The following is a 24,328-nucleotide window of genomic DNA, read 5'->3' as shown; positions in this document are numbered from 1 at the left end:
TGTAACCAAAATAGGTTGCAAGTTCAAAACATTTGAAATTTTGTCTGAAATTTTTTTGGCCACGGGTTCCACTCGAAACCCTTGGAAGATTTTTGACTTTTTCCAATTATGAAAACAAGGTTCTTCCTAAACGTAAATCCCGGAACTTAAACTTTTGTTTCCAGCGCAGAGACAATGATGTGCGCCCACATCTTTCACCTCTGGGCTTCAAATTTCACCTTGGGTTATCACTGAAATAAAAATTTTTAAGGTACTTTATCACCCTAAAAAAAGTTAGGGGTGTTCTCAAGCGGGAATCTAACCAAAAAAACCTGAAAAAATCCCCCAAAATTGTTTTAAAATTTCCTTTCTTTCATTATTTTGAAAAAAAAATTTTTTCCCTTATCTAGGGTTACCAGCCCCATTTCTGTTTTTTTTTCATTCTATGGCCTTTTTAAAGACTGAAGAAAGAAAAGGCTTTAACTTATTTTACTAAAAAAGTTTTTCCCCTTAAAAACCCTTTAAATTTGCCCCCTGCCTTTTCTTATTTTTTTAAAAGCCCCAAAGGCCGCAGGCAGTTTTTTTCCCCCCCAAAAAAAATTTCCCCAAAAACCGGGCATAAAAAAAAAAACCCACACAATAAAAAAATTTGGGGAAGTATTTTTCCCCTGCTCTCCTGAAAAGAAACGGGGAAAAGGAAGGTTCTGTAAGTACCTTCTTTACATTGCCTTCAAAAGGGGAAACTCGAGGTAAACATTTGGCGGGAGACCTCTGCCTTTTTAACTCTCCCCATAATCTCAGTGTACGGGGGACCAGTGTGGCTCTGGAATCTCCGCGTTCAATTGTTTTAACCCAAAAAAAAAAAAAGGGGGTATAAAATTTTAAAGGAAAACCGGTTCCCCCCCAAATTTGGGAAGTAAAATAAAAAGGGTTTTTTTCATTTTTTCCCAAAAAAAAACACAAAAATTAATTATTTTAAAGTCCCCCAGTATGGAAAAATTCTGGGAATGGGAAAATTTTTCCCCCACCCCCTTTTGAAAACCGAAAAATAAACGGTTTTTAAACGTTTAGGTTTTTCCCCTTTTTTTTGGTTAAAATAAAAAAAGGGGAAATTTTTGGTTTGTTTTCATTTTTTCCAAATTAACCCCCTTAAAGGGGGCAAAACATTTTCCCTTATATGGAAATCAAAGTGGGTTTCAAAGCGGTTTTTTGTTTCCCCCAAGATTTTTAAGGATTACTTTTCATTTTTTTCCGGGAAAGGGTTGTACAATTTTTGGATCAAACCGTTGTTCCTAAATAAAGGGTGAAGAGGAAAATTTTCTATTTGGGGGGGGTTTAAAATAATAAAAAAAATTTTTTTAATTTGGGTTAAATTTGAATGGGGAAATCCCCCGGGGTTAAAACTACAGGAAAAGGTGTCCAAATAAAAAATTTAGGGTATTTTACCCTGTTCTATTTGCCCTGGGGAAATTTAAAAAAGGTTTTAGGAAAAGGTTCTTTTTTAAAAAGGGGTGTTCCTTTTCAAAAAAATAAAGAAGGGCAAAAAGGGAATTTTCATTAAAAATTTATTAAAAAAAACCAAAAAATTTCATTGTTTTTGTTTTTTTTAAAAAACCGGGCCCCCCGTTTTCTATTTTTCCGTTCCCAAAATCACGTACAAGAAATCTTTTTTTGGCCAAAAAAAAGGGTTGATTTAAAATTTTTAAAAATTTGGGTGCCGGTTTTTAAAAAATTTTTGAGCTTTTCGGTTCTGTTTTTTGTTTTTTGGGTAAAAAGGGTTGAATTTTTTCCTATTGTTTCCTTATTTTTTTTTTGGAAAAAAAAATGTATTTAGGATCGCGTTTTCTTTGGGAAAATTTTCAAAGAAATTTTTTAGGAAAACGACCTTTTTTTTTAGGTTTTTCCAATTTTTTTCGGTACCTTTTTTCAATGTTATAAAAATTCAAATTAATTTATTCTCAATTTCGTTTGGGAAAAAAAGGCTTGGAAGTTTTTTTAAAAATAAAAAGGGGGAATGTCCAGCGGTTTTTTGTTTATTTTGTCCAAAAAAAACAAAAGAACCTTTTAAATTTTTAGGAAAAAAAACCAAAGGCGGCCTTTTCTTTGGAATGGAAAAAAAACCGGAATTTTGGCCGGTTTTGTTTTACCTAAAAAACACGCGGGTTTTAAATTTTGGTCCTGGTAAAAAAAATTAAAACTTATTTTAACCCGGAAAAAAAACGGGAGTCCTTTGGTTTTTTGCATTTTTAAAAAAAAAAAACCACTTTAATTTTGGTTTTTTGGTAAAAAAAACCTTTTTTTTTGTTTTTTTTGGTCCAAAAAAACAAGTAAAACCAGCAAAAATTTGTTAAAAAAAAAGAATTTTCTTTGGTTCTTATTTTATTTGCCCTTTTTTGAGGGGTTTTTTTCCCCAAAAATAAAATAAAAAGGTAAAAATTAAAAAAAATTTTATTTTAAAATTTTCTTTTGGAAAATTCAGTAACCCTTTGCCCCAAAACTTAAAGGGACAAAATTTTTTGCGGGAAAAAAAATTAAAAAATGCCACCAAAAAATTGGGGAAAAAAAAATTTTTTTCCGGGAATTTTAATTTTTGTAAAATTAAGGCTCCCAAAACTTTGGGGGTTTTTAAAAAAAAACGGAAATAAACCCCAAATGTCAGGTTTAAAATCTAATTCCCTGTTTAAAAATTGTGTTGTCCCTTAAATAAACCACAAAGAATGTTCTTTTTTGGTTTCCCCGGGGCTTTATAGAACCCAAAAAACACTGTTGAACGGGCCCTGTTACAAAAACTTTTTGAAAAAACCAGAAAAAATTTTTAGCCCTTTTTTACAAAATGGTATGGGAAATCCAAAAAATCCCTTTTTAACTAGTCTCTTTAACAGTACAGGTAAAAAATTCTGGGGGACCCACGGGTTTACCTGGCCAAAGTTACAGTACTGGGGGCAATACCAGAAATATGTTTATTTGGCCCCCTTTAAAATAATCAGTACAGAATCCGGGAATGCATCAATTACGGTACTGGTAAAAAACCGAAAAAAATTTTTAAATGCCTAAAATTACTTTAACTAAATATTGAGGAAAAAATCAAAAAAAGGGAAAATAAAGATGTGAAATCAAATTTTTGTTCTTTTTTTTTAAAGGGCCTAATTGCTTTTTAAAAAGGGTCCAAAATTTCTGAAATTAAAAAGAGATAAAAAGCTGTTTTTTTTGAGGCCCAATAACAAAACAAGCTTAATTTTTATGCTCACCTCCCGGGGCCCCGGGGAAAACTCCCTCGGGTTTCATTTACGGGTTGCCATAAAACCCCTGACTGAGCCCTCATCAACTTCATTAACTTTTGGTCTGTACATGGGGGCCTTTTTGGTACCCCTGTGTGCAAAAGGGAAAAAAAGTTGATACATAAATTTAACTTCAAGAAAAAAATTTTAACATCCATATAATCAAGCCCGGTCGGGGCTAAAAAAAATTTCAAACAAAAAATTAAACCCCCTCCCCTTGGGGAATTTCTATAATAAACTTGTCCATCTTTCAATTTGGGCAAGTATCATTAACTGAAAAAAAGGGGGGTTTATAAAAAAGAAAAAAAACCCAAAATGCAAAACAGTGCAGATATTGATCAACTGCAAAATTTTTGGCAGGCTGTTTCAGATCTAAAACCAGGTCACACGGGCACAAACCCAATTGGGGTCCTGCATGAAAGGGGTTTAAGCTTTTTCCCCAAATAAACTGATTTTTTTAAGGTCTGGGCAAACCCAGCCTCCAAGGTTTTTCCTTTTCCCTCTAAAACCCATTTTGGGGGGTAAATTTTTTATCACAACTCTAAAACCTTACATATCATCATTAAGTAAAAAATCCCATTTTTTATTTAATTTATCCTTTAATAGGGACACTATCAAAAAATTTGTTTAAAAATGCATAAGAAAAGAACAACTTTCAGGGCAAGCTTTTTTTAAAAAAAAAGGGGCTTTTTTCCCACCCTTTAAAATTTCTTGGTTTGGGCCCAAAAGATATTTTTCATCAAGACAAAAATTTGAAAGTTTTAAAAATTTAAATTTTTTTTAAAAATTTTTTTTGCTGAGAACATAAAAACCAAAAAGTTAGTCCCCATAAACCCCCAGTAGTAAAATTTTTTACAGTTTCAAATAACCCCGGTTAACCCTATAGTGTCTATTTCATAGTTTATGCAAAATGTCCCAGGGCATATTTTTCAAAAAAAATTGTTGCATATTTAATTTGAAAAACTTTTAAAAGTAAGTCTAAAAACCCGCAATTTTTGGAATTTTTAACTTTCAAATTTTAGAAACAGCATGAAAAAAATTTTTTTTTTTTTTTTTTTTAAAAATTTAAAATTCAAAGTTTCCCTTTTTTAAAAAATTATGTTTTTTACTCGGGAAAATTTGGCAGTAAAGGGTTCATCAGAGTTGGTCTTCGTGTCCTTTTCTTACTCTGAATAAAGGGCCCGGGAATTTTTGGGTTATTTTCCCGGGGAATTTGGTATTTTTGTGTCAGGTACCCCTCGAGAAAACGGTTTTTCCTTTCCCCCGGGCCCGAAACTTTTCCCCGGTCTTTTTAGGGTTGTACTTTCTGGGTGTTTTGTCAAAAAGGGGGGACTGACCCCGGTGGGGAAACCACAAAGCTTCAAGATGTCAAGCCCCGGGGTCAAAAAATCAAGACTTCGGGGAACCGAAACTGGACTTTTGAAACCCTATAAATTCACCAAAATCCCAACTATTTTTTATCCCAAAGTTAAACCAAAAAAAACATTTTTTTCCATCATAAGAAAGTGATTTGGTAAGTAAAAAATTTTAAACCAAAATATTTGAGAACAATCAAAGTTGTGTAAGCTTGAATTGAAAATTCCCTTTGGAAAAAAAAATTAAGTGTTTTAAACAGTAATGTGCAACTTTTATTTTACCCCCAGTTTTTTAACTATCTTTGCTGCCAGTTGAATAAAGAACCTGGGAAAAACCAAATTTGTTTTTTTTTTAAAACCACTGATTTTTTTAAAAAGGGCCATTCCTTTTTAAAAAAGAGAAAGAATTTTCCCTTAAAGTAAATTTATACTTGGTCTTCAATAGTCCTTTTTGCATCAATTTAAAATTTTTTAGGGAAGGAAATCTCCCAAACTTATAAAAAAACACTACAAAATTCTAAAGGGGGCCCACCAGAAAGTTTAAAAATTTTTTGACTATAAAAAAAAAACCATTTTCGGGTTATTTTTTCCAGAAAAACCTGATGAAAATTTAAATTCAAAAAAAACCTTTGTCAGTATCTTAAAACTAAAAATTTGGGGGGGGAAAAAAACTAGAGCTGTTTTGGGAAAAAGCCCCAGGTCTCCCACAACTGCCAAACCATCTGAAAAAGTAAGTCTGTCTTTCCAGTTAAAACCGTAAAGGGGTCACCTTTTATAAAGCAGTTCCCATTGCCCCTTAATTTTTCCCAATTCCTTTTTTTTCCAAAACCCCTTTTGCCCCCTTTTCCCCTTGGTTAATCCCTTTGACCCTCTTTTTTTAATTTTTTTCAAGCCCTTTCAAACGGGGCCAAACCAAATTTGGGGGTTTTGGGCTCCCCTTTTGGCCTTTTGAAGTTTAAACAGTTAAAAATGTTTTAAGAGGGGCCAAATTTTTCCAAAGGGGGGCCCCGGGGGGGGGCCCAAAAATTTTGGCTATTTTTTAATTTTTTCGAAACTTTTTCCCCAAAACCCCCTTAAATTTGGCAAAACTTTTTGTTTTCAAAATTTTTTGTGAAAAGATTTTCGGGTGGGGGAAAAGGGGGGGGAACCTTTAAAGGACCCCTTTTTGGGGACCAAAAGGGATTTGTAAACAAAAAAAACGGGGGAACCAGGGGGGGGGGCCCCCCAAACCAAAAACCCCCAGAACAGTCAGGGGGTTGGGGAAAAAATTTTTTTAAAAAACTATCAAAATGAAAAATTAAAAATTTGGCTATTTTTATTTTTTGAAAAAATCATAAAAAATAATTGTTTTTTTTATCTTTTAAAAAATATCCATACTTTTTAAAAAAAATTTAAAATAATTTTAATTTTTTTTAATAATTTTAAAAAAAAAATTTTAAAAAATTTTTAAAAACCTTTAAACCCCTTTTGGGGCAAAAGGAAACTATTTGGGGTTAGGTTTTAAAAAACTTTCCAAAAAAACTTTAAAAAAATTTTTTTCTTGTTGCACCCTCAAAAAAATTTTTTGTAATTTTTCTTTAAAATTTTGGTTTTAAATTTCCCAAAAAAAGTAGTTAAGAAGGAAAAAATTTGGGGGGGAATTCCCTTTTTTTTACCAAACGGACCGGCCAAAATGTTCTAAAAATGGGGGGGTCTTTGGGTACAAAAAAGGTTTTTGAAAAAAAAAAAAGGGGGAAAAAAAAAGGAATTTTTTGAAAGGGGGGGCAAAGGAGGGCCAAAAATTTTTTTTGTTTAAAAATTGGCCAAAAAAAAAGGGGAAGGGGGGGGGGGGGGCGGGGCTTGGGGGGCCGGGTTTTTCCAAAAAAATCGTTAAAACAGGGGGGGGGTTCCAAGGAATTAATTGGGGGGGAAAATTTTTTAAAAAAAAGGAGGAAAAAAAAAACTGAAAAGGTGGAAAAATTTGTAAAAAATTAAAAAAAAAAAATCCAAAAATTTTCCCCCCATTAATTGTTATTTTTTAAAAGAAAATATTCGGGTAAATTTTTTAAAAGTTGGAAAAAAATTCTTTACCCTAAAATCTAAAAACCCCTTTTATTTTTAACAAAAAAATTCTGGGGGCCAAAAACCCCTTTTTACGGGTTTTTGGGTTGGGAAACTTATGGGTTTTAAACCTCAAATTTTTGGTTTTTGATCTTTTTATGAATTTGTTTGAAAAAAAATTAAAATAAAAAAAAATGTTTTTTTTTTTGGGGGGGGGGGGTTGGGGTTTCGGGGGGATTTTCCGGGGGAGTTTTATCAAAAAAGGGGGTTTAAAAAATTTTGGGTACACAACTTAAAGGGTTTTATAAAATTTTTCCCAGGGGAAAAAAAAAATTAAAGGAAAATTTAAATTAAAATTTTTTTTAAAAATTTTGTTTTTAATGTTTTTAGACTAAAATTTGGTTTTTTTTAATAAAATTTAAAGGGCAATAAACCCTTTTTTAAAAATTTAAAAAAAAAATTTAAAATTAAAATTTGTGGTACAAAAACCAATTAGGGTTAAAAAAATTTTTTTCGGTTTTTTTCATATTGGGCCAAATATTTTAAAATTAAAAATAGTTCCCATATTTTTCCTTTATAATTTTTTTCCACTAAGAAACTTTTTGGGGGCCAAATTGGGGTTTTCCCTTGGGAAAACCTGACGCTTGGACGGGGGGCCCGCAAAAACCCAGGTTTTTGGAAACTTGTTTATTAAAATTTTAAAAAAAATTTTTTCCCAACCATTTTTTTATTTTCTCTCCCAAAACAAGGGGGAAAAAGGAAAAAACAAGGTTCCAAAGACTCAACTAACGGAAAACCCCAAAACTAATCCCCCATTTTTCCTCAAAATTCTACAAATTTTAAAATTTCCCCTTTAAAAAATTTTTCTAAAAAAAAAATTCCAAACCCTTAACTTTGGAAAGTAAAATTTTAATTTTTAAGGGGTTTATAAAAATTTACTTGTTTTTTAACTTAACCCAAAAAAACCAGTGAAAGCCCAGGGACGAAAATGGTGTCTGATATCTTAAAACAAATCTTGAAACCCAAAATTAAACAAATTTTAAAAAATTTATTTCAAAAAGTTTTATCCAGTAATTTCCTTTTTTCCCCAAATATTCATAAAAACCTTAAAAAAATTTTTTCCTTTAAAAACCCCTCTGGAAAGATTTATCTGGCCCTTTTCCCCGTAAATATTCCCCCTGAACAGGCAAAAATTGATTTTTTAAATTTTTTGGGCCTTACTCTTTTCCCAAATCTTTTTAAATAAACACCCCTTTTAAAAAGGTTTTTAAAAACTTTCCCAAAGGCCCCGAATCACTTTTTCGGGGGAGGCGGCCTAAATTTAACCCCCAAAAAACCCGTAAGTAAAATGGTGCGTAATTTGTATATGTGTTGGTAGGTCAGCGATCTCCATTTTAGTTTTTTACATGTTTTTATTAATGTCCACAGCATACGGCTCCCTACTGGCAGTCCCTTGGGGAGCTGTTTAAAAAATTTCATTTAAAGGGAAAGGGAACCATTTCTTTAGTAATTTTTAAACCATTTCACAAAAAAGGGAAAAAAACCCGGTTTTTTAGGTAATGATCAAATAAATTTTTCTGATATTTCCAGATTTATGAAAATCCTTGCAACTAAACAAAGTTTGAGGAATTTTTAACCCAAAATTTTTAAATCAAAATTAAAAGGCCTTTTTAAAAATTTAAAAAAATTTTTTTTTGTCAAACCTAGAATATTTTTGGGCTTCCCTTTTCAAAATTTTAAAAATTTTAGGAAGTTTTTTTTCCCCCTTTTTTCCCCTTTTTTTCCAGTTTCCCTTTGGTTTTTTCCAAAGGGTCTTGAAATTTTTGGCCCCAAAAACACTTAAAAACTTTTTTTTTTAAAAAACTTAAAAATTTACATAAATTTTTAAAGTTTTTCTTTCTGTGAGGGTTTGTTTTCATTAGGGGATGAAAAATTTTTAAGGGAAAAAATTGAAAATAAAAGTTTTTTTGGGGAAATTAACCTAAAAGAAAAAAAGAATAAACGAAATAAAAAAAACAAAAACAAACTTTTCTTTAGAATAAACAATAAAACCCTTTTTAATATTTCCTTTTTACGTCTTTGGTTTTAGCAGGAAAGTGTGGTTTTACTGCGGTTTGGAACCACACTGTGCCTTTCCCCCCTCCCCCTTTACCGATGGGCTAAATCAGGGCTGAGGTCACAAGGCGTACACTGGGTTTAAAGGGTGGCTTTTTGGAATTTCACTCCAAGGGAGATTCCCGGGGGCCGGGCCCGCATCTTAACCTGTATGATATTTCTCCGGCACTGTCTTTGGGGTCCGGTGGTGTCCCCGGGCAGGTGGGACAAAATTCTGTGAATATCCGGAAGAAGGCTCCTTCAAAGCAAACTTTGGTTTCTGAAAAATTTGGGGAAAAACATAAAGAATAAATAAATATTTGCAGGTTTTGACAACAATGTCCCAAAAATTTTTTCACAACAGTGAAGAAAAAAAATTTTTTGATATTGGGTTTAAAAATCTATTAATGAATGCCTTTCGAAAAATTTTTTTTTTTGGGGTACCTAAGCCCAAATTTCTGGGCAATCCTTATAAAATACATAACTGTACAAATGTTAGAAAATATTTCTTGCATGCAAAAACAAAACATTGTATTTTTAAAATAGTGGGCCCCTAAGGGCAATTTGGGAATTTTCCCTTTGTTTTGGGTTTTTTTCCCTGTTGTATTTAAATTACATACAAAGGAAACAAAATTGAAAAAAAAATTGCTGGGTGTTATTAAGGGGCCATTACCTTAACTTAAAGGGGGGAAATTAAAAAAGATTTTTTTCCTTTTTCCCAAGAACAGCACCTGTTTTAGTTTAAACAATTCCAAATTTGGCCCTTTTCAAACAATCTTCTTTTTTAGGTTTCTAAAAAATGAACTGCAGAAAAATCAAATTACCAAAAGAAAAATGGAATTTAAGTTTTTTCATTTAAAAAAAGCCCAATATTAAAAAGGGAAATCAAAATTTCCCCCAAAAACAGAAGACCAATTTGGCCCAAAACTTTTAAGTTAATCAAAACAAGAACAACTTACCTGGGTTCCTGTAAGGGTCACTGGCATACTAGGTTTACTTTAAACCACTGTCTGTTCTGCAAACACTCGGGAAACTTTTACCCTGGTTCGGTCTCCCGTCCCGTCACATTTAAAAAATTTGTCTGGGACCTTTCTTGGGTATGGTACCCCGTTATGGGGTGGCAACTCTGCCCTCTCCAAACCCTTTTGTGTATCGGCGAGTGTTTTTTTCTGGGATGCAGGGTCCCCTGCCAAACCCCATGACCTGGCCCGATTCTGGGTAACTCTTTCAAATTTTTGGGCTTTGTTTGGAAACCCTTGGGTTTTACTGAAAAAAATTATAGAGTAAATAAGAGCTTTTTCTTGCTACCTATTTATCCTCCCCTTTATCTTAACTAAATTCAAACAAAACAACATAAAACTAAAAAAGATGCTTGTTCGTGAAAGTTTAAAGGTTTCACTTTGGTATGGTATGTTTAAGGGAAGCCATACTAAACCGGTAAGAGGCATTTTGAAACAAAAAATTTTAAAGCCTGTTTTATATTTATCCCATAGTTTTTGTAAGTTCTGGGGCGGCCCAAATATAACAGCCTTTCATGTCGTTTAAAAACCAAAAATTTTTAACCCTGAATATTTTACCAAAAGGGGCCCAAAAGGGAAAAAATTTTTCCCGTGGCCATTGTGTTTTTTTTCTTTAATTAAAGTTTTATTATCCCCCAATTTTTCCCCACCCCTGAATCTGTTTAGAATTTTACAAAAACGGTTTTCTCAAAAGGTTTGCTGTCAAATGATTAAAAATTTTTGGCCAAGGTTCAAAGGAAAAAACATAAAATCATATTTTCCCGTAAAATCGTAAATTACAAACTGGTAAATGTTTAAATTTCAAGGGATTTACAGATAACTTCACATTTAGGCCCCCAAAAAGTCTTGTTTTGCGTTTTTAAAATTTTAACCAAAAAAAAATTTACTTTATTTGGGGGGGCATGGTAATTTTTTTAAACGCTTTTTCTGACACCAACAAAGGTTTAATTTCCCACCTGGGAAAAAAAAATTTTGGGGAAATCCTTTTCGGCTTTAGATTTTAAATGTTTAAAAGTATGCATAACCCGGGGGGAAAAAGTGAAATTTTTAAAACCCCTTTTTTAACAAACTTTTTTAATCCCAAAACTTAACTTTTCCCTGCTAAAATTTTAAAGGGCCCTTTTTTCTTTAATTGGGCCCGTTCCATTAAAATGGGGGGTTTCCCCGAAAAAATTTTTGAAGAATGTTTTAACAAAGGGGACAAAATTAGTGAGAATTGGAGGCCATTTTTACGGGCGAAACAAAAAAATCACGCACCAGAGGCTTTAAAAAATTTAAACAAAAAAAAGTTACCTTTTTTTTCTAAACTTCTTAAAAATTTTGTGTTTTCAAAATTCTTTAATTAAACCTTTTAAACCTTAAAAATTTAGGCAAAAAAAAAGGGAAGGGGGAATTACCCCAAATTACCTGGTGGGGGTTTTAAAATTGGGGTTTAAAAACTTCTTGTTTTGGCCCGGATTCAAAAAAGGGGAAATTAAAAAAAAATTTTTAAGGGAAAAAATTTTATCAAAGGGCTACAAAAAATTTTCCGGTCGGATTTTAAAAAATAACCCAAAATTCAAATAACCCTTTTTCTGGCCCAAAAATTTTCGGTTTTTTTGGCCCCAAAAAAAAACAAAAACATTTAAAAAAACATTTAAAAGGGGGGAAAAAAAAAAAAATTTTTTTGTAAGTTAAAAAAAACTGCCAAAAAAAACCAAAATAAGGGCAAATTTACAAAAACCCGATTTACCTTTTTTTAATTTTTAAATTAAAAATTAAAAGAACTGGCAGGTCGGAAAATTAAAATTAACAATTTTTCCCGATTTAAAAGTTTTTCTGCAAAAATAATTTGCTTGTTGCCTTAAATTTCTGTGGCATTCCTCCTTGTGCAATTGTCCAGTAGCGTTTTTCTATACAGTATTAACTACTTTACCAAATTATCAAACATAAATCCTAACTGGTACTGTACCAATCATGCTGTCATACATTATGCTATAGGACTCTTTTCATTATATGAGCCGCGCCATGAGAAAACCAACATAGTGGCTTTGCGACCAGCATGGATCCAGACCAGCCTGCGCATCCGCACAGTCTGGTCAGGCTCCATGCTGTTCGCTTTTAAAGCCTATTTGAATTGGCGAAACTGTTAGCGAACAGCATGGATCCTGACCAGACTGCGCGGATGCGCAGGCTGGTCTGGATCCATGCTGGTCGCACACCCATTATGTTGGTTTTCTCATGGCACGGCTCAGTTGTGTTTAGTTCAAAGCCCGAACAAGTACTAAAAATTGAACTCTTAAAGACCAATTTCAGCCACACAAAACGTATGATTTTACAGGAGCTACTTTTTTCTTGAGTAACTAGAAAATTTCATACTTATGTGGATAATGATTAATGTCTGACACAGTGCCTTTTTTCACCAAGCTAATACTACTAAGGCCAATGTTATACAGATGATTCGGATATCGGTCTAAAAGCTGTAACAGCTAATATCTTGTTTTTGAGCATAATTTTGAAACTGACCAATGGAAACACTACTTTATGAAACTGACCAATAGAATCACTTCTTTTTGAAATTGACTGATGGTAATACTGCATTGATTGTGAAACTGACCAATAGAAACATTACATTTTGAAATTGACACATGGTAATACTGCATTCTTATAAAAAAGTATAAGTATATAGTATTTATATTTATAGCTCTTTGATTTTAAGACTGCTCTCCAAACCCTTTTAGTTATTCATGTCACTGCTGTTGTGGCCAATCTGACATCCAAACCTTTAAGCACATAGCAAATGAAAGTCAACACTGACCTGGTGTCTGCCTCATGGTTACAGGCAAAGCTGGGGAGGGTGGGCTGACTCCGTAAGGTGTCAGAGCTCGAACCCTGAAATTGTAGTCCCTTTCTCTGTCAAGGTGCATCACTCTGTATCTGGTAGTGGGTATTCCTGCCACAGGACAAAATATATCAATAAGGTATCTATGAATTTTATAAAGCAATAGCCTATCCCACAATATACAGGTAGCTTTTAAGTCAGAAACAAGCATATTATATATGAAGATTGGCAGATGAATATTGTGTGAAAACTGAAGCATTGTGGCAATCTTTTAAACAAAAAGAATATTTCATCTCACAGTGGAGCAAATATGTTTGACCCTTATTTCTATAAAACAGCTGAGCCAGTTAGATACAAAGTTTCAGATAGGGAGTAAGCACACTGTCTGTTTATATTTATTTGCAAGAGGGACACCGTCACGTTGGAGATGTACATGTACCTACCTGTAATAAGTGTTCTCCACTCAGGCAGCGGTGGTTCCTGGTATTCCAACATGTACATCAATGGTTCTTCATCTATATTGTATGGGGGAATATCTACACGGTCCCATGACAAATTCACACTTCTGGTATCTGGCTCATACTCTAACACTTCCAGTCTGTCAACTGGTGCCCTGGTCTGGGCTGCAATTGAAGGGAGATTATCAGCCTGAAAGACTTGGACATAAATGTTTTATTGTTGACAGGTAAAGAATGTCGGATGATCAAGGCAAAATTTAGAAAATATCAGAATGCAAGATGCTTTATATAAACATGACAACCACATAAAAAGATTCCTGTTTTCTATTTACAAATTCACTACTCTTTCTATCTTTATATAATTAGTTGTCAGATAGACCTACACTAATGTCATCTATATACATCCTAACTGACACAGCAAAGAAAGGATTCAATACTTATCCATCTTTAATACCAAATTTTACTGAAATCAAACAAGGAATTTTGGAAGGAACCATGTGAAGATCACTTAAACAGATAGACAAAACATATACAAACCACCAACACTTATAATACGAGAGACGTAATTAATCAGCCTACCAAGTTTTGTGTAGAGTGACACTGCAGGTGATGGCTCACTGACTATACCGGTTGGTGTCTTGGCTCGGACCCTAAACCTATAGTCATGACCTGGTCTCAAACCCTCGACAATGTACTCAGTGTCATCTAAATCTCTGGCAATGGTTCTCCAATCTTTGTGTGGTGGTTCTTCAACCTGAAACATTATTTTCACTCAATTTTCATGATTCTTAAGATGTCAATTACAATATGATCTAAAGAATTAAACTTATATATAAAGTCAGAATCTTCCTAAAATAAAATTTGTATAAAATCAAATTAAAGCTGTAAAATTAGCCTTTTAACTTTAAAATTGAATTCTTTTATTTTATATGCTTTAAGTACCTAAACGGTCTGAATAAAATTATATCAATGTAATAGAATTACAAAAGCATAGATATTCAACTTTATTATCTCTTCAATGTTTTATGTTCTCAGCCCATGTACATAGCATTACCTCTAGCATGTAGAGAAGTGGAGCATCATCCATTCCAAATGCAGGTATATCAACACGTGACCAGGACAACTTGGCTCTAGTATCCTCATAGTCAATGATCTCTGGCCGGGTAACAGGAACACCGGGGAATGCTGAAATATACCATAACAAAATATTGCAATAAACTTTAATCTTGATATATTTCATATAAAACTGCCATCCAAGTGCTAAACCATTTATTAGCTTCTTTACTGAAGCATTCCAATGAGGATATTATGAATGTTTGTTTACAATGGGTTAAACAACATTTTTTGAACAGTAATTTATTTATGTAATGACAGTCAGTTAAAATAACCAGTCTAACTTGTTTTTCAAAGTAACAGACAACTTCCCAACAGAAATCTGAGCTCAAGGACTTCTGACATATTGTGAAACACTGCTCGCTCGAGCATCAATGGCTTGATCATCCGTGCTTGCTCGAGCAATCATGATGCCAGGTACTTTCTTTTTCTTTGTATTAACTGATGTTGGATCCCTTGCAACTCTGGATACCTCAAGTATTTTGCTATTCTTTCCTACCCACTCCCCTCCCAGCAACCTTGTGTGATTGGTGTTTTACTGTATCATGTTTTATGTACAGTCACCTTTGACAGCATTTACCTCGAATAATGTTGAATGTCATAGTCTCATAGAATTCTATCTATGGTGCTGAACAGGCTCCTGCTGAGCATAAGAAATGCTTGTACTGGTGAATTATGGGATGTGGTCAGCAGCAGGGTACTACTTCTTCCTAGTAATGCCCATAAAATATGTTCTTATCTAGTGTTGATTAGAAATTTGAAATCTATTATTTAACGTACCTGTAGCCCTGGGAAGCCACAGCGGTTCTGTTGGTTCACTGATACCAAAATCATTCTCTGCTCTCACCCTGATCATGTAATCTCTGTCATGTGGAAGCTCAGACAAATAGTGGGTTGTGTCTCGGAGGCGACTTGACAGAGGCATCCAGTCTTTTCCTGCAGGACAAAATAATGTCAAGACAATTGATAACCCTTTGTATCTTTTGACTGGTTCATATAAAATATAAAAGATATATTGAAATTTTATATTGGCAATTTCATAAAATTACTTCTTTACCTAAATATATCTTATGTTAGACAAGGTCCCTGTTCATTTGTGCTAAAAAAGTCAAAAGAAATCTGTAAATTTGAGAAAGTCAGTGACAGTATACCAATGTCAGATGTTGTTTCCACCTTATTTACATAAAAAAGTTCCTTCTATTCCTATTTCTTTAATGGATTAAGGCATCAAATAATTCTCTTATTTTCTTTTAATTACACATAATTTCAATCCCCCAATCTAACAAGGATTGTTTAAAAAAACAAAAAAAACTTCACATACTGTACCTTTCAGGTAAATATGCATCCAAGACACATACATATTATGTTAGCCTTCGTCAAACACCAATAAAATTGAAATGAAATAAATTTCTTAAAATTCCTAAAAACAAATTCAGAAAATATCACAACATCTGGTAATTTGTCCATCTCTATAATGTGCTAATTATTTAAAGATTGGCCTCGAAAGTAGATAAAATGAAAAATGACTGTTAATTGTGTTAATTATGAAAATGTTAAGATGGCATTATACCAGGAAGCTCTTTAGCTTCCAGTCTGTATGATACTGGGGGTGTTCTCTTTGACTGGTATGTCTCCACTGGTCGCCATGCCAACCTCAAAGTCTCCTCCCCTAAATCAGTAATGATTGGTCGATGTGTAGGCAATCTGGGCGGAGCTAAATATGAACAGAAGAGATGAAAACAGAAATGAAAATAAAGATATTACCTCACAGAATTTGACTTCTTTTGAATTTTGGTTAACTGTTTTTCAACAGTATTCCAGTTATGTAATGGCTGCCAAATAATCACATTTAATTTAGTATTCCTGGATTCTGTACCAGTACAGACATCTACAGCAGTAACTGAAAACTTCACTGTATCAATCAGAGGTGATTGACTTACTTCAGACAGTATGGTCTTCTTTCAAAGGGAGACAATTACCTTTGCCAGGGGAGTTAACTCATGGCCTCCCAATTTATATTCTTGTGTTCCTATTACTTAGCTAACTGGATGGGCCAATATCTAGAAGTCTATAATGTTTAGAATGAGGCATTAGTAATGAGTCATTAAAATGATCACTTTTATTATTGTTATTATTATTATCATCAAAATTAATATTTTCATTATCAAGTTGTAACAAAAGTACACACCATTAAAATGTTAATCTAACTTCCTGATAACTAAGCATTAACTTAGACAATAAATAACATTAGTGCTTGATACACAACAATATTTATAAATTCAATTAGCAAAAATAAAAATACTGAAAAAAAAGAATTAATGAAAAAATTTTTAATATAAAAATATTTATACTAACCCCGCATTTCGGGCAAATCCAACTGTTTGCTAGTTTCATCTAAACAGAAATAGAGAATAGAAGCAAGCTAAATTAAATGTGAAATAAAATGTTTGTCATCAAATTAAAGTAAACATAAAACTCCAAAACTTGTGTATCAACTCTTTTGGCAGTATTTCTGCCAATTTTTTTTTCTCAAATTTTTCATGTTTCCAGGAGTTTTATGCATACTTTTGGGTAATATAAAGCAAGCAAAGAAAATCTGTAGACAGGATTTTCATAAACACAACTCGGGTGAACACATGTGACAGGTATGAACTTGTGTGGTAAGAAAGATGGTGAAAGTGCATATAAAACTTGTGCAAGAGGGTATCATTTCCCAGTAAAAAGCTGGTATATTCAGAACATGGAAGTGGGGATAAAAAAGCTTTTTAAAACTGGCACAAAACACAGCATGCAGTGTCTCGCTATAAAATGGCTGAAAAAGTGAGGTAACTCCATAACCTGTATTTTGATGCATGTTTTAACATAGGAAAGGTTAAAAGGCTTCAATTAGGTTCTTAACAGTTTATCAATTCAAATGCTGAGTGAATTAGAAGAGCTTGAAAAAGTGCAATCTGACATTTTATGTTAAGAGAAAGTGACATAATTGTGTCCAGACATGTGAGAGTCATGCTCTAACTGACTTGTGTTGTGGCATAGGAGGAAACAACTGGTGAATCAAAGTGTATTCCATGCCTTGAAGAATGGAACAGAATTTCGTAAAAGTCAGGATCAGAAAATTTTTATATAAAAATGAGTTCTGTATTAAAATATTAATTTCTTATTAATGCTTTGGTTGTAAAAGTATTTTAAAATTATTTATAAAGATCTGATTTATATCCTTCAATTTATTCTTGTTTATCTTTAAAGAATGTATGTTCTCATATTTCAAATACTATTTTACGTTGAAGCATCACTCAGTTCAGGATAAGCAATAAAGTACAAACAAAATCTAGCAACAACTAACCAACTCTTTTATCAAGCGTGGCATTCCAAGTAGGTTCGCTAGCGCCATGTTGATTCTGGGCTCGCACACGGAATTCATATTCTTTGTCTGGTCTCAGATGCCTGACTGTGTATGAAGTGCCGGGCACAGAAGATGCCACCTTTGTCCAGTCTCGGCTGGGCACTTCTCGAGATTCGACAACGTACGAAATGTGTCTAGCATCATCAGGAAGGTCATAAGTTGGTGCCGGGAGCCAGGAAAGTTGCACTGAGTCTTCACGCTTGTTCAACAATGCTGGCCTATCAAAAGGTATTTTTGGTATAGCTTTAATTTTTTCTTCTCTACCTACTGAAGATCGTCTTCTAGGACTCTCGTACAAACTCCTTGGTGTGTCATACATACGAACTGGACTTTCGTACCTTGTTGAAATACCTTCGTAAGGTCGAACAGGACTTTCATATTTTGTGGATATTCCTTCATACTGTCGAACTGGACTTTCGTACCTTGTCGAAATACTTTCATATGGTCGAACAGGACTTTCATACTTGGTAGATATTCCCTCATACTGGCGAATTGGACTTTCGTACCTTGTAGACACCCCCTCATACTGACGAATTGGACTTTCGTACCTTTTATACATATCATATTGTCTAACTGGACTTTCAAGCCTGGTGTAAGCACTGTCATACTGTTTCAGTGGGCTTTCATACGACAGTTTTGGGCTTTCGTACGAGGTGTCAAACTTAGGCTTAAAGCTATCGTATGAACTCTTTGGGCTGTCATACTTCTTCTTTGAGCGAGGCACGTAACTCTCTTCAAGTTTTGTAGAAGCCAGCGGGCTTTCATAGCTTTTCTTGACTTTTGCTGGTAATAAAGTAAAGACAGTGCAAACAACAAACACACATCAATAAAATTTCATGAGCTTATAAATGGGAAGTAACCACCCCTACTCCCCTCTCAACCCACCCAACACCAAATATGTATACCCTTCAAGAAATATGTAATAGTCCAACAAAATCTAACAAAATAATCATTTTTGAAGTAACACTCCCATGATTCTTACTTCATTTGCATAAATGGCAAGGACATTTTGAAACAAGTGAATGAAGTATTGCCATGCAATACAAAGTCCCCTACTGGAAGGCACCTAATTTTCTCTACTGCAGTATAACATAATGAACTGATATCTGTCAATGATGTATAAACAATATTGTACTATATATACAATATGTTATAACAAAACACTTGGATTAAAATTTATATATATAAAAACCTACAGTTGTTTCCGTATTGAATTTTTTTGGCTGATTATAAAAATGTTATCATGTAAGTTATTTATAGTAACAACAAAGGGAAATTAATCTTTAAAAAAAAAAAAAATCTATATAATATAAGTCCACAAGAAACTCTTTACCAGGTAGAGATAGGTCAAAATACACCTAAAAATTGGATGTAACATGCATGCTGTACCACAGAAAAGTGGTCTCGATTTTTCTCTACCGGCAGTAATAAAAAAGTTACAATAAAATCTATTTATAGTAAAACAAAGGGACGTAATTCTAAAAACAAGGGTGCCTCATGGTGGTGAACATTTGGTCCAAGTTACATCAAAATCCCTCCATGCATGAAGAAGAAATGTTCCGTACAAAGTCATTCTTGAATTTGACCTTTGACCTCTAAATATGACCTTGACCTTAGACTTAGGGACCTGGTTCTTGCGCATGACATGTTGTCTCATCCAGGGGAATATTTGTGCCAACTGATATCTAAATCCTGCTTTGCATGACAAAGTTATAGACCGGACAGGAAAAAAATCCTCTTGACCTTTGATCTCAAAGTGTGACCTTGACCTTTAAGCTAGGGTACTGGTTGTTGCGCATGAACACGTCGTCTCATCATGGAAACATTTATGTCAAGTAATACTGTAATCCCTTGATGGATGACAGAGTTCTGGATCGGACAGGGAAAAAACCTTATTGACCTTTGACCTCCAATTGTGACCTTGACCTTTGAGCTAAGGGTCTGGGCTTTACGCATGACATGTTGTCTCATCATGGGGAACATTTGTGCCAAGTAATATTAAAATCCCTTCATGGATGGCAGAGTTATGGATGGGACAGGAAAAAAACTCTGTTGACCTTTGACCCCCAATTGTGACCTTGACCTTTGAGCTAGGGGTCTGGGATTTGCGCATGACACGTCGTCTCATCATGGGGAACACTTGTGCTAAGTGATATTAAAATTCCTTAATGAATGTCAGAGTTATGGACCGGACACGAAACAGACCCTGTTCATGCTATGTTAACATTTGACTGCTAAGTGTGACCTTGACCTTTGAGCTAGGGGTTTGAAAGTGTGCATGACACATCATCTTATTATGAGGTACATTTGTGCCAAGTAATATTAAAATCCCTTCATAGATGGGAGAGTTATGGACCGGACAGGAAAAAAGCCTTGTTGACCTTTGACCTCCAATTGTGACCTTGACCTTTAAGCTAGGGGTCCAGGTTTTGCGCATGACATGTCGTCTCCTCATGGGGAACATTTGTGCCAAGTAATATTAAAATCTCTTCATGGATGGGAGAGTTATGGACCGGACAGGAAAAAAGCCCCGTTGACCTTTGATCTCCAATTGTGACCTTGACCTTTGAGCTAGGGGTCCGGGATTTGCGCATGACACATCATCTCATCATGGGGAACATTTGTGCCAAGTAATACTAAAATCCCTTCAAGGATGGGAGAGTTGTGGACCGGACAGGAAAAAAGCCCTGTTGACCTTTGACCTCCAATTGTGACCTTGACCTTTGAGCTAGGGGTCCGGGTTTTGCGCATGACACGTCGTCTCATCATGGGGAACATTTGTGCCATGTAATATTAAAATCCCTTCATGGATGACAGAGTTATGGACCGGACACGAAATTGCGGACGGACGGACGGACTGACGGAAAAGTGCATTCCTATAGTCCCCGAAACTGGTTTTCAACCAGTAGGGGACTAATAAGCATAGAAAAGTGAGACTCAGTATTTTATTTCCCATTTATATGCTGCAAGTAGTCCACCCTGTATATACTGCAAAAGAAAATTAAGAGCCTTTTAAAACCATGGTTACAGGAAAAAACTGTATAAATACCAGTGTAAGTCAATTTTTCTCTAGTCATTTTTTTTCCTTGAGAAAATTCTAACTGGTTGATTTTTTCCAATGATTTTTTGTTTTCATCCTAGTTAGTCTTCCCCCTTATTCTTTTATACAGAAACTGAAGGGCTGGTCTTTTCCTGACCCCCTTGTTATTTTTTCTCCCTTTTTATGTACCTAAGGGGGAAAAAGTAACTATGAGGTGGGGGAACAACTGGTTGGATTTTTTTTCAGTTGGGAAAACAGACTGACTTGGGAAAAAACTGACTTGGGGGTGAAAACTGGGCTATTATGAATATTCATATTACTTAATGAATTATGAAGCACTGTGAGACTATGGTCACTATCTATTAAACTTTAACCTGCTTAATTTCTCTAATGGACTGGACTATCATTCAATTTGGGCAGTGCCACTTTATTCAAACAGGTGTTCACTGAAAATTTACATACTGAATAGCAAACAGTGCAGACCATGATCAGCCTGCATGGACATGCAGGCTGATCTTGGTCTGCACTGGTTGCAAAGGCAAAATCACTTGCAGTCAGCAGGCTAAAGGTTAATGTAATCTTGATTTATATAAAATGCTTAAAAAAGACCTATTCACAGTTAATATCTCCTATTAGCTATAGATGAAGTATGTTAAAACCTGTTCAGAACTGTGCAATTGAAAAATAGCAGGGTCATTTTGAAGGGTATACAAAGAACTGAGAGAAGACTTTATACAGTTCAAGTATCCTGTCACCATGGAATCTGTAAAATGCATAATTATTATGCTATCAACAGCTACAGAACATAAACATGAAAAAGACATGCATGATTTTCAACCATGTCAAAAAAACAGTAAAATAAAGCTACTGAAATAAATGAAAAGCTCTTTAAAAATCTGAAAACAGGTAAGTTTTATGAAACTGGAACAATATTTATATAAGTTTTGTTTCATTACAGTAGTTCAAAAATAGCTTCACTGTCACTGCAAATAGTTTCAAAATTTAACTTAAGTAGTAAATAATACAAACAGTAATTTTAGTAACTTTTGCAGAACTTGTGTTTATAGTGACATATGCGATGCATGTGTCGGAAAAGCCAACTGTTTCCTGTTTCAAGCTGAAAAATTTCCTAAAACATTGCTTTTATAATATATTTTCCGTTTTATGTGTTAGACAAGAACATGGATTTTACTACAATTACCTTCATGGCAAATTATTTTTTATGCGTATTAGGTGATTTCAGTAACTCTGACAAAACCCAGCAATAGGGGTGGACAATTTTGTCTTCGTATAACATTTCAACACCTGTGAAAAGTTTCTGAAAATATGCCACATTAAACACAAGTTTAGTTTTCCTAGCTCAAGTACTAGAACTCTTTATAGCTGCTGTTAATATTATTAAATAAAACAAGAAATGTTTCTGTAGAAACAGCAAAAAAGTCATGGTTTTTTTCCCGTGAATTACTCAAAAGCTTGTTAACTTAACCGCTGTCAGCCTGGTTATTACATACCATCATATTTGTCGTACTTGTCGTATCTATCGGTATCCAGGTACGGACGTTTTGCAGAGGTTGAATCATCCAGCAAATATTTATCTGGAGTATATCTCTCTTTTCTTGAAGTCCCTATAAAGCGGAAAAAGAGACAACAATTGATTTTAATGTCATTAAAAAAAATCTTTGCAGTACCGATTTAAAGTTGGAGTTGCCTAAAGCAGTGTTAAACTTTGTAAGCCCTTCCAAATTTTCCATTTTAAATACAACTGTAGCAATTTAAAGTAATTTTTTCTCAGATCTTCAAGCAATTTTAACGCAAGTTCTGCAAAACGTTGTTTCAAATTGGATTATTTTCATTTACAATGGGGCATAAGAACCTAAATGAAGACCAGAAAATGAGTTAATGGCATGTCTGGTGTGCTAATGAACTGAACTGTTGCTACAGAAGCATATGCAGCAATGACAAATAACACTTTGGCAAACTGGAAAATCTGCCTTAGCATTTTTCAAAGCAACAAAACGGACACATTTTAGGCAGATGGATGTTTCACAGACATCCAACTCATATTTTCTTGACCCTTACCTTTCCAACTGCTTGGTATTTTTTGTTTCTGATTTGATTCATGCAGAATGTCAAATTAATTTAGGACATTACCTTTGTAACATATAATCTGCATACATGATCACATACATTTCAGTAACAGTCGGTAACAGTCAACCTTAGCTTGATTTTTCACAAAAACTAGTTTATCAGTTGATAACTACAACTACTTCCCACGTTTCCCCACCATGTTATCAGTGCTGAAGTAACTATCATTGGATTTTTATCTTCATAACCTTGATAATTTAGTACAAATTGTCATCAGATACTGACCGACTTTGTGCAACGTGTATAATTTCATATAATTCATTTTAGTTTGGTTTAATAGTGTTTTTTAAAACTTGTTCTATTATATATGACTATTGGTTAATCAACCTATTCTTGATTTCATACCAGTACCACCTTGTTCTATAGAACCAGACAACTTCCCCACAAGAATCAGAAGATAACAAATAACTATACACATACTCGAATCAAAGTCTTCATGAAGAATGGCTTGATGGGGCACAAACTTAAAACCTGTAGATTGGTAGCTTTGTGCTCAAGCTAAACCAGGGTATTTATGTTCTATATTATGCTTAACATGCATACAGTTGAACCTGACTTAACTGCCATCTTTATTAAGCAACCACATTTCATCAGCTACCAATTAGCTACCTTCCAAAACTAACTTTTCATTTTAATTTTAGCCTGTCTTAAGCAGTCACCTGCCTTAAGCAGCCAATCTGCTAACTTTCCATTCAATTTTAACCTGTCTTAGGCAGTCACCTGCCTTAAGCAGCAAATCTGCTAACTTTCCATTCTATTTCAACCTGTCTTAAGCAGTCACCTGCCTTAAACAGCCAATCAGCTAACCTTAAGCAGCCAATCAGCTAACTTTCTATTCAATTTTAACCTGTCTTAAGCAGTCACCTGCCTTAAGCAGCAAATCAGCTAACTTTCCATTCAATTTTAGCCAATCAGCTAACTTTTCGTTCAATTTTAACCTGTCTTAGGCAGTCACCTGCCTTAAGCAGCAAATCTGCTAACTGTCCATTCTATTTCAACCTGTCTTAAGCAGTCACCTGCCTTAAGTGGCCTATCAGCTAACCTTAAGCAGCCAATCAGCTAACTTTCCATTCAATTTTAACCTGTCTTAAGCAGTCACCTGCCTTAAGTGGCTGCAACTAACTTTCCATTCAATTTTAACCTGTCTTAAGCAGTCACCTGCCTTAAGCTGCCATCCAGCTAACCTTCCATTCACTTTTAACCTGTCTTAGGCAGTCACCTGCCTTAAGCTGCCAATCAGCTAACCTTCCATTCAATTTTAACCTGTCTTAGGCAGTCACCTGCCTTAAGCAGCAAATCTGCTAACTTTCCATTCTATTTCAACCTGTCTTAAGCAGTCACCTGCCTTAAGCAGCCTATCAGCTAACCTTAAGCAGCCAATCAGCTAACTTTCTATTCAATTTTAACCTGTCTTAAGCAGTCACCTGCCTTAAGTGGCTGCAACTAACTTTCCATTCAATTTTAACCTGTCTTAAGCAGTCACCTGCCTTAAGCAGCCATCCAGCTAACCTTCCATTCACTTTTAACCTGTCTTAGGCAGTCACCTGCCTTAAGCTGCCAATCAGCTAACCTTCCATTCAATT

The 24,328-nt window shown here is 34.3% G+C and overlaps 1 protein-coding gene across 1 annotated transcript in view; it reads right to left on the bottom strand.

Annotated features, from left to right (window-relative positions):
* LOC128550831 (muscle M-line assembly protein unc-89-like) overlaps nt 1-24,328 on the bottom strand; it is a 112,730-nt gene that overhangs the window by 28,313 nt on the left and 60,089 nt on the right. The window contains exons 23-31 of the mRNA XM_053530667.1: nt 22,112-22,225; nt 17,501-18,343; nt 16,513-16,551; nt 15,728-15,871; nt 14,938-15,093; nt 14,099-14,229; nt 13,624-13,798; nt 13,030-13,209; nt 12,563-12,697 (exon numbers count right to left, since the gene is read on the bottom strand). Coding sequence (XP_053386642.1) covers nt 12,563-12,697; nt 13,030-13,209; nt 13,624-13,798; nt 14,099-14,229; nt 14,938-15,093; nt 15,728-15,871; nt 16,513-16,551; nt 17,501-18,343; nt 22,112-22,225 — 1,917 coding nt within the window. The remainder of the gene's footprint in view (nt 1-12,562; nt 12,698-13,029; nt 13,210-13,623; nt 13,799-14,098; nt 14,230-14,937; nt 15,094-15,727; nt 15,872-16,512; nt 16,552-17,500; nt 18,344-22,111; nt 22,226-24,328) is intronic.

Source organism: Mercenaria mercenaria, chromosome 18 (assembly GCF_021730395.1).
Source record: "Mercenaria mercenaria strain notata chromosome 18, MADL_Memer_1, whole genome shotgun sequence".
Lineage (NCBI taxonomy): Eukaryota > Metazoa > Mollusca > Bivalvia > Venerida > Veneridae > Mercenaria > Mercenaria mercenaria.
Note: the sequence above shows the minus strand (reverse complement) of the source record. Positions and strands in the feature narration are given on the sequence as shown.